The sequence below is a fragment of the Mercenaria mercenaria genome, chromosome 9 (assembly GCF_021730395.1).
Source record: "Mercenaria mercenaria strain notata chromosome 9, MADL_Memer_1, whole genome shotgun sequence".
NCBI lineage: Eukaryota > Metazoa > Mollusca > Bivalvia > Venerida > Veneridae > Mercenaria > Mercenaria mercenaria.
In genome coordinates this window covers 70031296-70046062 of record NC_069369.1, presented here as the reverse complement: position 1 = coordinate 70046062, position 14767 = coordinate 70031296, and the positions used below count along the sequence as shown (strand labels likewise).

Sequence of the window (14767 nt, the reverse complement as noted above, 5' to 3'; positions counted from 1 at the left end):
TGTTTTTTTTTTGCGATGAATCAAATAAATACATTATAGCATATCTTTTAAAGACTGTCGTCGACATACATATATTAAGTGCGAATTTTAAACCTCCATCGACATAATATGAGCCGTGCCATGAGAAAACCAACATAGTGGGTGTGCGACCAGCATGGATCCAGACCAGCCTGCGCATCCGCGCAGTCTGGTCAGGATCCATGCTGTTCGCTAACAGTTTCTTCAATTCCAATAGGCTTTAAAAGCGAACAGCATGGAGCCTGACCAGACTGCGCGGATGCGCAGGCTGGTCTGGATCCATGCTGGTCGCAAACCCACTATGTTGATTTTCTCATGGCACGGCTCAAATTATGTAAAGTAAGAATTGTAATCAGCAGTAAGGTGAAATGTCTCACACGGCAATAAAATGGTTGCAGTTGAATATTTATGATAGACATTGCATTCGGCTTACCAGAAAGTGTCAAACATTATTCAAATATCTAAAATGTGACAAGAGTTAATGTTAATTGCATTGTATTTTCAAACAGACTGACATTTCACGTTAATTCCATAACTGAAATGTCAATTCCATAAATACAAATATTATCTGAAAGAAGGACTGACTTTCTTTGAGTAAATAAGGTCTTGTAGACAATGACGTAAATATTAATTGTGTAAAATAAGTCTTAATTACAACAAATCAAGATTGACCTTTGAAACAAATATGAATGGACTAGAAACAACCTTTTCAACCTCGGCATTTCAATCTCACCTATCTAAAAAGAACGGTATAATCTCGAAGATATTTTCAAGTCCCGTCAAAGTCAAACCTTCGTTCATAGATATGTATTTTCCTCCGTCTAAGCCAAAGTCGACATACTGTGGTTTCGGATGTATTGAAGCAAAATAACGAGACAATTGTCGAGACATTACAAGCCAGAAAGAAAGAACCTAGATAGCACCATGTATGAATCACAAATATGACAGTAATAGAGTAATTAATGTATAATCTATTCAAAAGTATGACACTTCAAAAACCGGCCTGTTCTGTTCTCTCATACGCAATTTTCATAAATTTGAATATGCCATATCTGTTCCAATAATGACACGATTTTTTTAAAGTTCCTTTAATGTTATATTTGAAGGTATGTTTCAAATATAGTTAAAGAAATTTTGACATGCTTCTCTCTTCTTACTCAATTATGAATTTCGTCCTCATGATTTGCAAACAATTAACTCTTTACATAGATATTTTATAGCCTGTTTTCTAACTTTTCCTTCGTGCTCATTCATTTTTTTCATGCTTTCCTTGTGTGTTCTATATCGTTCTCTCTATGCCTCTCTTTTCTTTTGTTATTGAAATACCTTTTAACCACTTCTCTGTTTATCAATAAGCATAATCATTTATAAAGTTTTGACTATATATCTCTTGTCAATATCTTTGTTTATTATTACATGATCATTTGTTAATTATTGCCCGCCGTTTAGGTCATTCTTGTCAGTGGTGTTGTCATTCTGCAATTATCTTTCACAATTATTTTTTGTTCAGGGATTTCTTGCAAGAGTCTTACTTTAATATGCCATTCAAATAATTCAACATAGAGGGTATTTGAAATTTTATCTTTTGGGTGGACAACACTACTCTATAAGTGAGGAACTCTTGCATCAAAGTTTGTTTACCTCCTGGTGAGAAAGTTCGCTGCGGTAATTTTTCCAGTACGGTTCAGTTGAAGACACTGACCTCTCAAAGGTGACGTCAAAATAAAATAAGTTTTGTTTTACTAGAAAATATGCTCACTTGATACTGATTGTTCATTAAGTGTTCAAATATTGTTCGTCCGCAGAAATAAAAAAAATGGAACTAATCTGGTATAGGTTATATTTGCCTTAATTAGTCTTTCAAATAGAATGTACACAACATCATATCACTATTATGATGATGTTATTTCTTCTGAATTATTCATACCGGAATCAAACTCAAGCTTTTATTTGCCTCTTAGGTATTATAAAACGGTAAAGTGGTTTCCACTTGATCGTACTTGCTAACACAATTGCTTTAAATCTTGCGCTATATCTTTTATCTCAGTGAAGGCAACAAAATGGCCACCCTTTCAGTTTTCCACATGAAAAGGAGACTCTGAAGAGAATTTAGATACCATCAATAACGTAACTGCTATGTTAAAATAAAACTTCATGACTCTTGGTGATACTCTAATTTCCTTTCCAGTTTCAATTTACGGTCATAAAATCTCTATATAATCATATATTGTAAATACGAAGTAGGTTCTGCTCAATTTTAGAGAGAAAAAAAAGAAGAAAAAAAGATATCTAGACTACATGATCGAAAATCATTTTCTGTCGGCAAAAAGCAAATCTTCGAAACAAGGCAGTCATTTATTAGATATGTATACTCTAACTATATCATCGACAAGACATCATTGCTGTTTTTAATGGAGTAAATAAATGTCCAATACGTTTTTTCTACATCATTTTATACGAATATTTAAAAAAGGATAAATATCCAACAGGGCAAGTCACGTTCCAAAAACGCAGCCTCCTCATACAACTCAGCACGCGGACGTGCACACATCCAAAGCAAATTAACGAAGACAAAACTAACAAAATTTTAGGAACACAGTGGGGCACCGCATTGGAATGGCCACTGGCCAGTGTCAAAAACACCATTATACACTATTAGAATCAAACATTTTAGACAAGTGTCAATAAAAAATACAAATTTTTCATTCTACTATGATAAGAGAATTGTACATATCTCATGTCAGATTGAAATATTATAAAAGATAGGGCTAAAACCTATGAGTGTATTTATCTACAATACAGAAACATTTATACAGTTAAAGTTTACTTCCTATTTTAAGGAATATTTTAAGACTCTTATTAATTGATTTTATACATAATATTTAGCAAAAATATTCACTCGCTTTAACATTTATTTTAACGTTTTCATAATCACTATTATATCATTGATGTTCAAAAGTAACTCTTCAATAAACTCGTGTCTGTCTATTTGTATGTTTGTTTTTTCTTACATTGTTACCTAGAGAAATTTGACTGATTTGTGTTTAAAATCCAACATGATATAAACCTTTGAACTAAAAAGAGAAAACAAAGAATTGAAAAAGGACAACATTTCCGTATGCATTACGGACACGTTTAATAAAAACCCAAATTTGAGTGAAATTCTTTCACTGGCTAGTGCCAGCAACAAGCGCTGTTAAGAGTTGATAATTCCAGGTTTTTCCTTTTCTCTTATCGCTACATTATTTTGAAAAGAACTTGATGACGCTGGGATGAATGGTAAACTTTTGAAAGCATAGAACGCGTCAAACAAAATAATAACAGACTTGGTTTGATCTCTTCTGTTCCTGAGAGGAAATGAAACACGCAACACGTTCCCTTAGCACAAGCAGGATTCTACTATAGTAAAACTGAATGGGTTCAAAAATCACAAAGAACCAGAAAATGTAATAACACAGAGTCGAAGGAAAGGATAAAATATGGCCGCCACATTGCACGTAAAGACAGTTGTTGTAATAGTGAATAAAATTTGAAAGCAGATCCTTTGAAATGATAGAACACAACCAAATTAATAGAGCATTCAGTTTCATCAAGTTTGTTCATGAGAGCTTATGAAATGTGCCCTGGCACCGGCTTAAGTGGAATTCTCATAGTAGAACTGAATGGACTCTTATGATCCAAAAGGATTAGGAAATAAAATAACATTGATTTTAAGTACGGGAAAAAAATTGACAGCCGCTTCACAACACTTAAAGACTACTGCTTTGGTGGTTAATAACTGAAAGCATGGAATAAACAAACAAGTAAAATGATACTTGATAGAAGTCTCGGTTTTATTGAGTCTGTTCGTGAGAGGTAATGTTAAGGCATACATACACTAAATAGAAAAATTGCGCGAAAAAAATGGTAGTCGCATAATGGCGGATACAAAAAGTCCTCAGTTTTTTCGCTGTGTAGAGCTATTTTCCTTATTTTCTTTGCAATTGTTTTGGCAAAATCACATGACAGATCTATGCTTGACATGAAGATAGCATTTTGATCATGAAATAACACCATGACAAAATTTTTCATGGAAACTTAGATCATACACCACCAGTATAATTTGGGGTCTCATTTTTTAGCTGATTTTGCAGTTTGTGTGTTTGACTGAAATTATTTTTCTTGCATCAAACATGACCCCCACTTTTCTTTTGATTTTTATTTAGCACTGACAATATTCTTCAAGAAAATGTAGTTTACAGACATTTAAAATGGGTCCTGATGTGTGCTGCGGCCATTGGAAATAGGTCAATTTTATATAGAATAAAGAACAAAAACTATTTAGTGTGTTATAACCTTAAGCGGAATCTTATCATAGTTTAATTGGATGGACTCGGTGCTTCCGGGAAATCTACCCTGACCTTTTATCCATGGACCAAAAGGAAATGAAATCCTCAGCAACATATTGCTATTGATGCTTCTCTCCAGACATTCAGCATTTAGCATGTGCACCTACTCCGAGATGCATGCATATTGTTCTATATGTGTCCGCTTTTACACTGGTGTAAATAAGATGACGAATACGGATACGGGCATTGGGTTTTGTACAGATGTAATGTCGATTCTCTTCTGGCATAAACATTAATATTGCAAGAAGTACGGGGACAATGTTATGGACCGTGAGGACTTAGATTCTGATTAAAATTCTTTCAGCTACAAACAGACAAACATTTCATTTAAGAATCGTGTTGACTTTCCCTATAGTCAACGTAGTGTGGTAATAATTAAATATATTATTGCAGCATTTAGTACTACAAAGACTTCGAGATATTTCAAAAAGTGGTTTTAAGAGGAAACTTTTCTTTGAATTAAGTCAGTGGTAAGGTCATCTCGAACATTTAATCACAGAGCCCGGTAGAAAAAAAGACGTCCAGGTCGAATTCTGATAACAGTCTTCGGACTGAACATTTAATTGAAAGCTAGGCAGCTCCCGGATATACTGTAAAAATTGGAAACATTACCATAGCGAAAAAAGGATCTAAATGTAAAGCGTTTGCTTGCTTAATATAGTGTCACCACTGATGAAAGGGCCAGCCATATTGACTTATGAGACACCTGGGATCCTATGCTTCATTGCCAAACACCAGGCAGGTAGATAATCGGAAACCATTATTTAAATACCAACGGTCTCACTTTAGTAACAAGACCCGTCTCTGACGAGGCTCGAAACTTCGACCTCCCGATTGAAAGGCAGATTTCTTGTCAATTAGGCCACCTTGTTTGAATTTATTCGTACAAGAGCTTGGTTGTTATAGTGTTCCTTTTTCAGTACATATTAATATATAAGAACTATATGGTCATTTCTAGTGTATTGCTAGATAAAGATGAAAGCGAGCTTTAGCGGCATAGCTGTTGGTGACTTTAATAGTAGGCTTAAATATGACGGTATGCTTTAATCATTTCATCAGCAGAAATGTGACGTCCGTATAAGATTGACTTACTGGAATCTTTAAACTGAAAAATGAAACAATTACAAAAACTCGTGAAGTTGTTTTGCAAGATATATGTCTAAATTCATTCTCGATGTTTATCAAAATCATTTTATTTAGACAATGTGTCGAAAAAAATATTGCCTTTACTAGGGACTACATTTTTATGGGAAAATCATTCTATCATTTATTACACAAATAAAATTGGCCTCCATGTCCGAGTTGGTTACGGTTGCTGATCTGGAATCACGTTCTCATGTGAGACACCATCCTGCTGGCTTATGGAAGGTCGGTGTTTCTAGTATAGTACCCGCCCGTTCCATGGGAGCGTTTTCATCCACCATGAAAAGCTGGAAAGTCGCCGTATGATGGGCACTGCGTCGTTGTGAGGTAAACCTCAACAAAAAAGACCTAACCTAATAAATACTAAAACATTTTAGGTCAGTAGATGGACGTTTTTTGCTAATAAAGCTTGAAACGTATTGGATCAGTAGACCGAGGCTTTATCATGCAATGAATTTGGTCAGTATATAGCAGCTTTTTTGGCAAAAAAGTTTGAAACTGATTAGGTCAGTAGATCGAGTCTTTATCAGGCAACGCATTGGGTCAGTATATCGCAGCTTTTTTGGCAAATAAAGTTTGAAACTTATTAGGTCAGTAGATCGAGTCTTTATCAGGCAACGCATTGGGTCAGTATATCGCAGCTTTTTTGGCAAATAAAGTTTGAAACTTATTAGGTCAGTAGATCGAGGCTTCATTAGGCTAATACACCTTGAAACTAATTAAGTCAGAACAGGGAGGCTTTATTTGGCCAAAAAAAGCTTGACACTAATTAGGTTAGTAGATCGGGGTTTTAGGCTCATAGCGATGTATGATACGTACTTAAGCATAAAAACATCTACACACGCGCGTGGGGAGAGGGAGGGGAGCGTACGCATGCATATTTACCCATGCATGTAAATTTACGCATGCACGCGCACGCACACGCAGACGCGCACGCACGCGCGCACACACAGACACATATCAACAACAAAAACAACAACGACGACGATTACAAAAATACGAATATAATAAGATACTGAAAAATAGACATAATATCAATTATACATTTGGATATTAGTCTTAGAGCGAATATATTATTAATGATATACATGTATCAAACCAACATACATCAGTTGTCCTATTTGCATCAGTAGTTTATGAAAAATCTTAAACTAATTTTGCACATTTTTATAATATTTGTTGATCATATTTATTGTTTACAGCTACATTGTTAGCACGAGTTTTTCGGACGAAACATGCACATACAACAGATGTGATACAATGGTCTATCTTTCTTTCTTGTAAACAAAACTTGTTGTTGTTGTTTTTTCATAATATCTTTGTCATAACAATGAAATTGATTTAATTTGTCGTTTCATTTTTTCATTCTATATTAGATTGTAAAAACATATGAGTCCTTATTAACTTTTCGTTTTGAGACAGAAAACACATGTGACAAAACATAACAAGTCTTGGCTGCTGTTGGTATTTTAGAGTTCTCTTTTGACGTTGCTTCTCTATCAGAACCGTTTTTCAACAATGTTATATTTGGTATCATAAGAACAACTGCACACGTCATATCTTCCAATTATCCGTCTATTATCTATACGGCAAACCAAATGTTTCCAATGAGAGGAAATTGTAAAGAAAAGAGTACAAACTATAGTATTGTTTTAACTCGTTTAGTGGTTTGAATGTTGATCATGCATGTCAGCTACCACAAACTGGTTTGGTACATCTCCTCTGTAAGACTTTCCTCACTAGCACACGGGCCTAAGGATTTCACCGTCACCGTTCCGGATCTTGCATTCATCCCCCTATATACGCCCTTGACTTTATACTTAAAAGACTTCCCATTCTTCAGTCGCAATTCTACCACGCCCTCATAGGGTGTATCTATATCATCAGCGTACATGGTAGCCTCGCCAAGGATTTTAGTATGTGGTGGACATTTCAGGGGCCATGACCATGACTGTGTCTCTGTCTCAGTATTAGAGACAGCGTGTGTAGATGTACTGCCTACAGTCCAGCTGAACCCTGAAGTTACTGATGCCACTTCCGGTATTCCTGCCGTGACTTCCATTTTGAAAGTCATAGAGAGCTGGGTGGAAAGGCTCCATTCCCTTTTAATTGTCACACTTCTGCTACCACTCAGAGTAAACGTTTGCTCAGTTTTGCTCCCATTACAGAAGATCTGATGAGCCACCGTGGTTGGCCTGGTTGCTACAATTTCAATGTTAAGTTGTGGGTACTTTATTTCAGATAACATTGAGCTCTCAACCGGTCGAAGCATTGCAAACCCGAAACGATCAATCGCATCTCCACTTCCTCCAAACACCCCACAGCAGACACCAGAACCAACTTCAGGCCAGTAACGCCCATCTGCCGTCAAATTGCGCGAAAATATTCCCCAGGATCTATCTTTGCTCGTTTTAAACCAAATTGCTCCAAGACGGCGTCTGCTCAAAATGGAAGAATACGGTCCACTTGCCTGAACATTGAGAGAAACTATCGTCTCGCCTTTTTTGAATTTAAATTCACTCGACTCACCACCACCGGGTTTGCCAGCGAGATAGTTACTACCGTCGCTCATCCAAACTTGTATAGCACCTATACGCCAGTCCCTCTTCCAGGCCTTGATTTTGGTGAGAATAGCTCCCTCATTTATCTTGATGTGGTTAAACGCTTGGCCTCCTTCTCCACCTGAAGCATGGTCGTCGGTAAAATAGTCCGTGTTGACTGACGGGTCTTTAAATATAAAAGGCATTTCTGCTTTCTGGTGTTGCGGTGGGTGGCTTGTCTGAATAACTGCAACAGATGGACAGTATTTATATATCTTTCATAAGTGAAATGACATTGTTCTTCCGCCCTTCAATGTCAACTACTCTAGATTAAAGAGGTTGTTTGACTGTCAGCGTGTCCTTCGCGTCACGTATTTTCTATTCTCCTTGGATTTCTAACTGATAACTGTAAACTTGAAATTAACGAAAAGTTTGAAGAGTTTTAAATTGATTGTCTTGTTAAGTATTTTTTCTCGAAAATCAGCTATAACAATAGTTAGAACACTTAAGATAATAAAATCTATTTGAAAGCAAGCATTGTCTTATTAAGATAAGCGATATGTGGGCTATACTTTGAGTACACTTTCCGGAGAAGATTTCAATTGCTGTAGACGTTATCAACTTCAATCTCGTCCATTTTAGATGATTTGTAACAATGTAATTATGTCTTTTGATACGAAATATTTCTTAATAGCTATTGATACATATGTAAAATGCAATGCAAATAAAAGCGGGGTTTTTTTTGTTTTTGTTTTTTTTTTTTCATTGCGTCTGACTTTCTTTAAACGATTAGAAATATACACATATTTGGACAATAAAAATATCAGCAGTGGACCGGGCCAATGATGCCAAATTTGTTTATAGCATAGATGTAAATTGAGGACTAAAGTGCTATTGAGGTGGTGCTATTTTAATTACACATGTCTGTAATATCTATAACACATTTTCCAGATTTTTTATTTTTCTGTAGTATCCTTTTGGTAAAAAGGACTAAAATGAACAGTAAACAGATAGATGGCAGATAAATGGAAAAGGACAGTTAAAAAACATCCATCACGCTCCCTAGCACCGGCTTAAGCGGAATTCTTTTATAGTACAATTGAATGTATTCCATTATACCAAATGGCCAGAAAATAAAACAACACCGAGTCCATTTGTGGAAAGAATTGTTACATCCGCCACACAGCACTAACTCAGAGTTTGCTGTTGTATACCGTTCGTGTATTCTAAATATATGTGAATAGGAAGTACTCTGAATGCCTGAATTTACATGATAAAGATTTTATGCATCTATTTCAAAGATTCATTTATTAGGTAAATAATGTGCTGATTAATTCATAAGAATTTAAAGAACACATGTTCTTAGTAGGAACAAACAGAAACCTTAAAAAATCATTCATTCTACAAGATTCGAACTCTAGTTCTTTAGTTCTTAAATCCAACACAAATAAAATAGCTTGCATAGATCGATGGTGGAAAATACCGTATATGTATATATCAGGATTAATAAATTTGTGCCACACCATGAGAAAACCAGCATAGTGCATATGCGACCAGCATGGATCCAGACCAATCTGCATCCGCGCAGTCTGGTCGCTAACGGTTTCTCAGATTGCAATAGGCTTTGAAAGCGAACAGTATGGATCCTGACCAGACTGCGCGGATGCGCAGGCTAGTCTGGATCCATGCTGGTCACAAATGCACTGTGTTGGTTTTCTGATGGTGCGGCTCATTTCCTTTGCTGATCTAAAATGTCAAAGGTTAGAACATGACTCATAAGAAAATCTCGCTCGGCTCGTTGGGCATAATTGAAACTAGCTAGAAAGATAACATAGTACCTCGCAAATATTTTTTTCCAGTTTACCTCCAATATAGAAATAAAATAAAAATACACTGAAGTTTCACTGAGACCAGATGCTGCGACATTTGTTTTGCAGTTTTATCAAGTCAGGGATTTTTTTCTATGTAACGCGTGTACCGTTTGTTTAACAAATCTTTCATACGATCTCACAATGCAAACCCACATACAACCTCAGATTTTTTCCTATTTCTGTCCTATCGTGTTGTTTGCTTTTATCGTTTCATGACTAATACAACATTATTCTGAAAGTCAATTGTCATAGATTTGCTAATGAGACACTGCATCAATACATGAAGCAAAGCCAGAAAAAGAACTTTTCAGAAATATCAATTTTGATGAACAAGATGAATTTTAGTCTCACCTTTTGTTTTGCAAAAAGAAGCAGTTCAATTCCCAGATTACAAATAAGAAAGACAGCATTAGAAGGTTTTGTCATGGGATCGTTTATTGATGACTGGACATTTTCCTGAATAATGATAGTTTTCATTAGAAGAAAACCAGTTTTCTATTCAAAGTACATGATGCTAGTACATACAGTGCCGTCATTGCATGGATAACGCATGTTTTTTTCGCCTAATAACATCTGCAGAATTCCGAGAGATTGGTTGGGACCCGAGTCCGGTAGCGCGAAGGTACAAACGTTTCCCGAGAGATTCTGAATATGATATTACATAAAAAGAACTTGCGCTAACGCTATTCTAGCATAAAACGCGCAAAAAGTAATAAATAAAGAGTCCCTCAACGTCATTAAATTTTCACGAAATGTGTGCAAACGTCTGCGTTCATTTTTCACGTTAACGTCATTTCTTTTTTAATTATCCGTTTTGGGGCCATATTACGTTTACGCTTTGCCACGGAACGCGCATATGTAAAAAGGTGTTTAACAGCACGCGTGCGCGAGAATCTGTCTGTTAACACACGTTTTCTCTCCTGTTAAAACATCCACAAAAAGTGACAAGAACAGCAGTTTTATGCTAGAATAACTCTGGCTTCTCAAAAGAACATCACTTTTACTAGGATGTCAATGATGTTTCTACAACCGTTAGTGGTTTTATCTAAAACCGCAAACTGAGTATTAATTATCCATAATACAAGATATCTTAAAGAAGCACAAATCGTTCTCCTTTGTAGTCATGACAATATTACCTGCAAATTATAATTCAAACGATATTCGGCGTTTTTGTTTTTTTTTTTTTTTTGTTGTTGTTGTTTTTTTGTTATTGTTTCTTTTCATTAAATTTTATCTTGCTTTCGCAGCAATATTCGTACAAGTAACAATTGAAACACTAAGCCTGTTTAAAATTGGTTGCTTTAGGGAGTTCACTACTTCATTAAAATGAATGAATAATAGATGCAGTCATTTTATGATAAATGGAGAAAACAAAATGGCATTCGTTTAGTTGATCCCTTGTGAAAAATAAAACTGAAGTCAAATAAGATAAAATTCAAGATGTGATCAATAATTAAAATGCTCTGTTAATAAAAAAAAAAGACTTCAAGTCCCTCGGTGATACTGTTATTTCCTTTCCAATTTCATTTTTATACGGCCATAAAGTCATAATATAGTGAATTTATAAAGAATGTAAATATATAACAATTTGAAATATGATCTATAGTATAAACTATTCTCTGGTAAAAATAACCCTTCTTTTCCCTCGGTGACAATTTTAATATCCGTTTCACTTTCATTTTATATTGTCATAAAAAAATTATAGTTTAATATATAAAGCATTTCTGCTATTTTTCCCTGTATTATCCTGGTATGCACTTAATTATTTCTAAAGAATACTTATACATCACGTATATCAACCTGAAAGTATCAGCATTTGTTGTTTATATATTTTGTAGAGAGTGTGGTTATTAGATCTAGATTCTGATAAAAATTAAACCATTTGAGCCGCGCCATGAGAAAACCAACATAGTGCATTTGCGACCAGCATGGATCCAGACCAGCCTGTGCATCCGCGCAGTCTGGTCAGGATCCATGCTGTTCGCTAACAGTTTCTTTAATTGCAATAGGTTCTGAAAGCGAACAGCATGGACCATGACCAGACTGCGCGGATGCGCAGGCTGGTCTGGATCCATGCTGGTCGCAAACGCACTATGTTGGTTTTCACATAGCGCGGCTCATTTATTAATGACAGTTTGTTTGTTTTGGGTTTAACGCCGTTTTTCAACAGTATTTCAGTCATGTAACGGAGCGGCAGTTAACCTAACCAGTATTCCTGGATTCTGTACCAGTACAATCTGTTCTCCGCAAGTAACTGCCAACTTCCCTACATGAATCAGAGGTGGAGGACTAATGATTTCAGACACAGTGTCGTTTATGAAATAGTCACGGAGAACATACGCTCCACCCGAGGATCGAACTCACGACCCCGCGATCCGTAGACCAACGCTCTTACCTACTGAGCTAAGCAGGCTCATATATAGTAAGTATAATCAATAACAACGAACCCTATGCATGCATGTAATAAGTTGGTTGTTTTAGCTTAATTTGTACATGGAAGATGTTTTAGCTTACACGAAAGAAGAAATTACACCACCAGAAAGGGTAAGCGTGTTTTATTTTGTCTCGGTTTAGTCGGGTAACATTTTCTAGTGGAAACCCTTTAGTAAGGTGCAAGATCGTCTGCCTTTTTGTCCGGGTAATAACTGTGTAAGTTCTTTGTGTTTTTACTTAAGAATTTACAAGAATTATCACAACATTGCAGGGCGTGGTGCACAAATTCAGTCATTTTCAAGGTCACTGACATAAGGGTTCAAAGGGATAATAAAGTGTTGCACTGCTTTATACGGGACATAAAATTAAAACTCGTTAAACGCAGTGAGACAGTTTTGAAAAGATCTTTCATGACTGTCCGCGAATTCTTCCAAGGGGATTTTTAGCTACCGCTTTTTTTGACATCAGTTTTATTGTCGACTTTCAAAGATTTTTTAAACGACGACATTTTGCTATAATGACGTCAGATTGTACGTTCAATCTCGCAGAGCGTCGGTCTACGGATCGCGGGGTCTCGAGTTCGATCCTCGGGCGGGGCGTATGTTCTCCATGACGATTTGATAAAAGACATTGTGTCTGAAATCATTCGTCCTCCACCTCTGATAATTCATGTAGGGAAGTTGGTAGTTACTTGCGGAGAACAGGTTTGTACTGGTACAGAATCCAGGAACACTGGTTAGGTTAACTGCCCGCCGTTACATGACTGAAATACTTTTGAAAAACGTCGTTAAACCCAAAACAAACAAACAAACAAACAAACAATCTCGCAGAAAGTTTTGAACCATGTTGTTTACGAAGATAAACATTATTTTCTTCCTGTACAAAATACATGATGAATGTTGAATATATATAAAAATTTTACCTCCATCAATGCTATATCTGAAGAGGAGGTAAGGAAAATATTAGGCTATTGGTTACAGTTTTCCTACAGATTACCCATCAACACTGTGCTGTCCTTGCTCTTTGTGTTGGGGGCGCTTACCCATCATTTAGTACATTGTAACTACTTAATCATGGTGTGAAAATTCTATCTATTTATACCACATCTATAAATTAATGGAAGTTACATTTAGCAGAAGAACTTCTAGACATTTTAGCAGTTTAAAATTCAATATGACATAAATATTAAGGGGACGCATATTGCTACATTCACAGTTCATACAGCAATGCGGAAGGGGTGCATATTCAAGAAATCGATGGTGGGAAAATAAAAAACATATTCCTAAACTGATATAATACTGATGGACACCTGTAATATTCAGTATTTTGTGGATAAGGATGTGGTACTATGAATGTAATAGGAAAACAGAGGTGTTTGTGAAAGTACATTCAACACAAAATATTAAGCTTTTGTATAAGGAAAAAACAGGTTTTTTACAATAACAGTGTTCCAAATAATGTTGAAGGGATGAGATTTCTTTCTAACACACCAAGTGTGCTTAAACGTGTAAAAATTTAACGCCACGTCAGTTCATCTCGGGATGGACGCCATATTTCTCATTGATAAAAAATGTAAACAAAAAATCAGAGTGGGATTAGCATTGCAAGGGCATAACACGACATTCTACACAATGAATACCTTAGAACAGATATCTAAGATGCTACACAGGTCAGGCGGGTTAAATGCATTATGTCGATCACTTGAAATTCATCTTGAAAAGGTGGTTAATTTTAGTTTGTTTACATGGTTTTTAATTTTCCCACGACTTCTCGGCGATTCAATGCAAATGTATTACTGCGCCGGACGAAAGGTAACTCTAATAAACAACGGGAGACAACTTAGGTGTCAGCACGTGTATGATTTTTAAAAAAAACATGTCGATGATTATAATTTCTTATCAAATAATGAATCTATTCAGATATTCGTCTTTAATATTAGAAAATTATTAATTTCTGTGGACATTTGTCAAAAAATATTACTTACAGTGGACTACTTTGCGCATCAAACTGGTTTCCGCTTCAGTTGTGAGGCACTTCCGTTATACTTTTGACAACAATAACAAAACACAAAATGAATCAATAAAGTCACTTATAAACCGACTGCTACTTAAATCAGTGTAAGTAAAGTTGTTGTTACAACATTATACATGTTCGTTACGTTATGAGATAAAGTTTATCTTGAACTGCATAATCCATTAACTACGTTTACATGATATTGCATTTACAACTTATTTGACCCCATTTTTTTACGTGAATGACAGCATTCTCGTGCAACTCGTGCAAACAGAGTTATGAAAAGTATGGTGGAGAATTCAAGGCCAAATTATAAATGACATTAAAGTGAGGATAACTGTATATTCGTCCAGTTTTGATT

General features: G+C 35.7%; 1 protein-coding gene across 1 annotated transcript; it reads right to left on the bottom strand.

Moving 5' to 3' along the window:
* Window positions 1-6537: 6537 nt before the first annotated feature.
* On the bottom strand, window positions 6538-14411 carry LOC123547403 (aerolysin-like protein). The gene is made up of 2 exons (XM_053551665.1): window positions 14378-14411; window positions 6538-8336 (listed from the first exon to the last, which is right to left on the bottom strand). Exons 1-2 carry the CDS (start codon window positions 14394-14396, stop codon window positions 7243-7245), a joined length of 1113 nt encoding a protein of 370 aa, XP_053407640.1. The 5' UTR covers window positions 14397-14411; the 3' UTR covers window positions 6538-7242.
* Window positions 14412-14767: the final 356 nt, after the last annotated feature.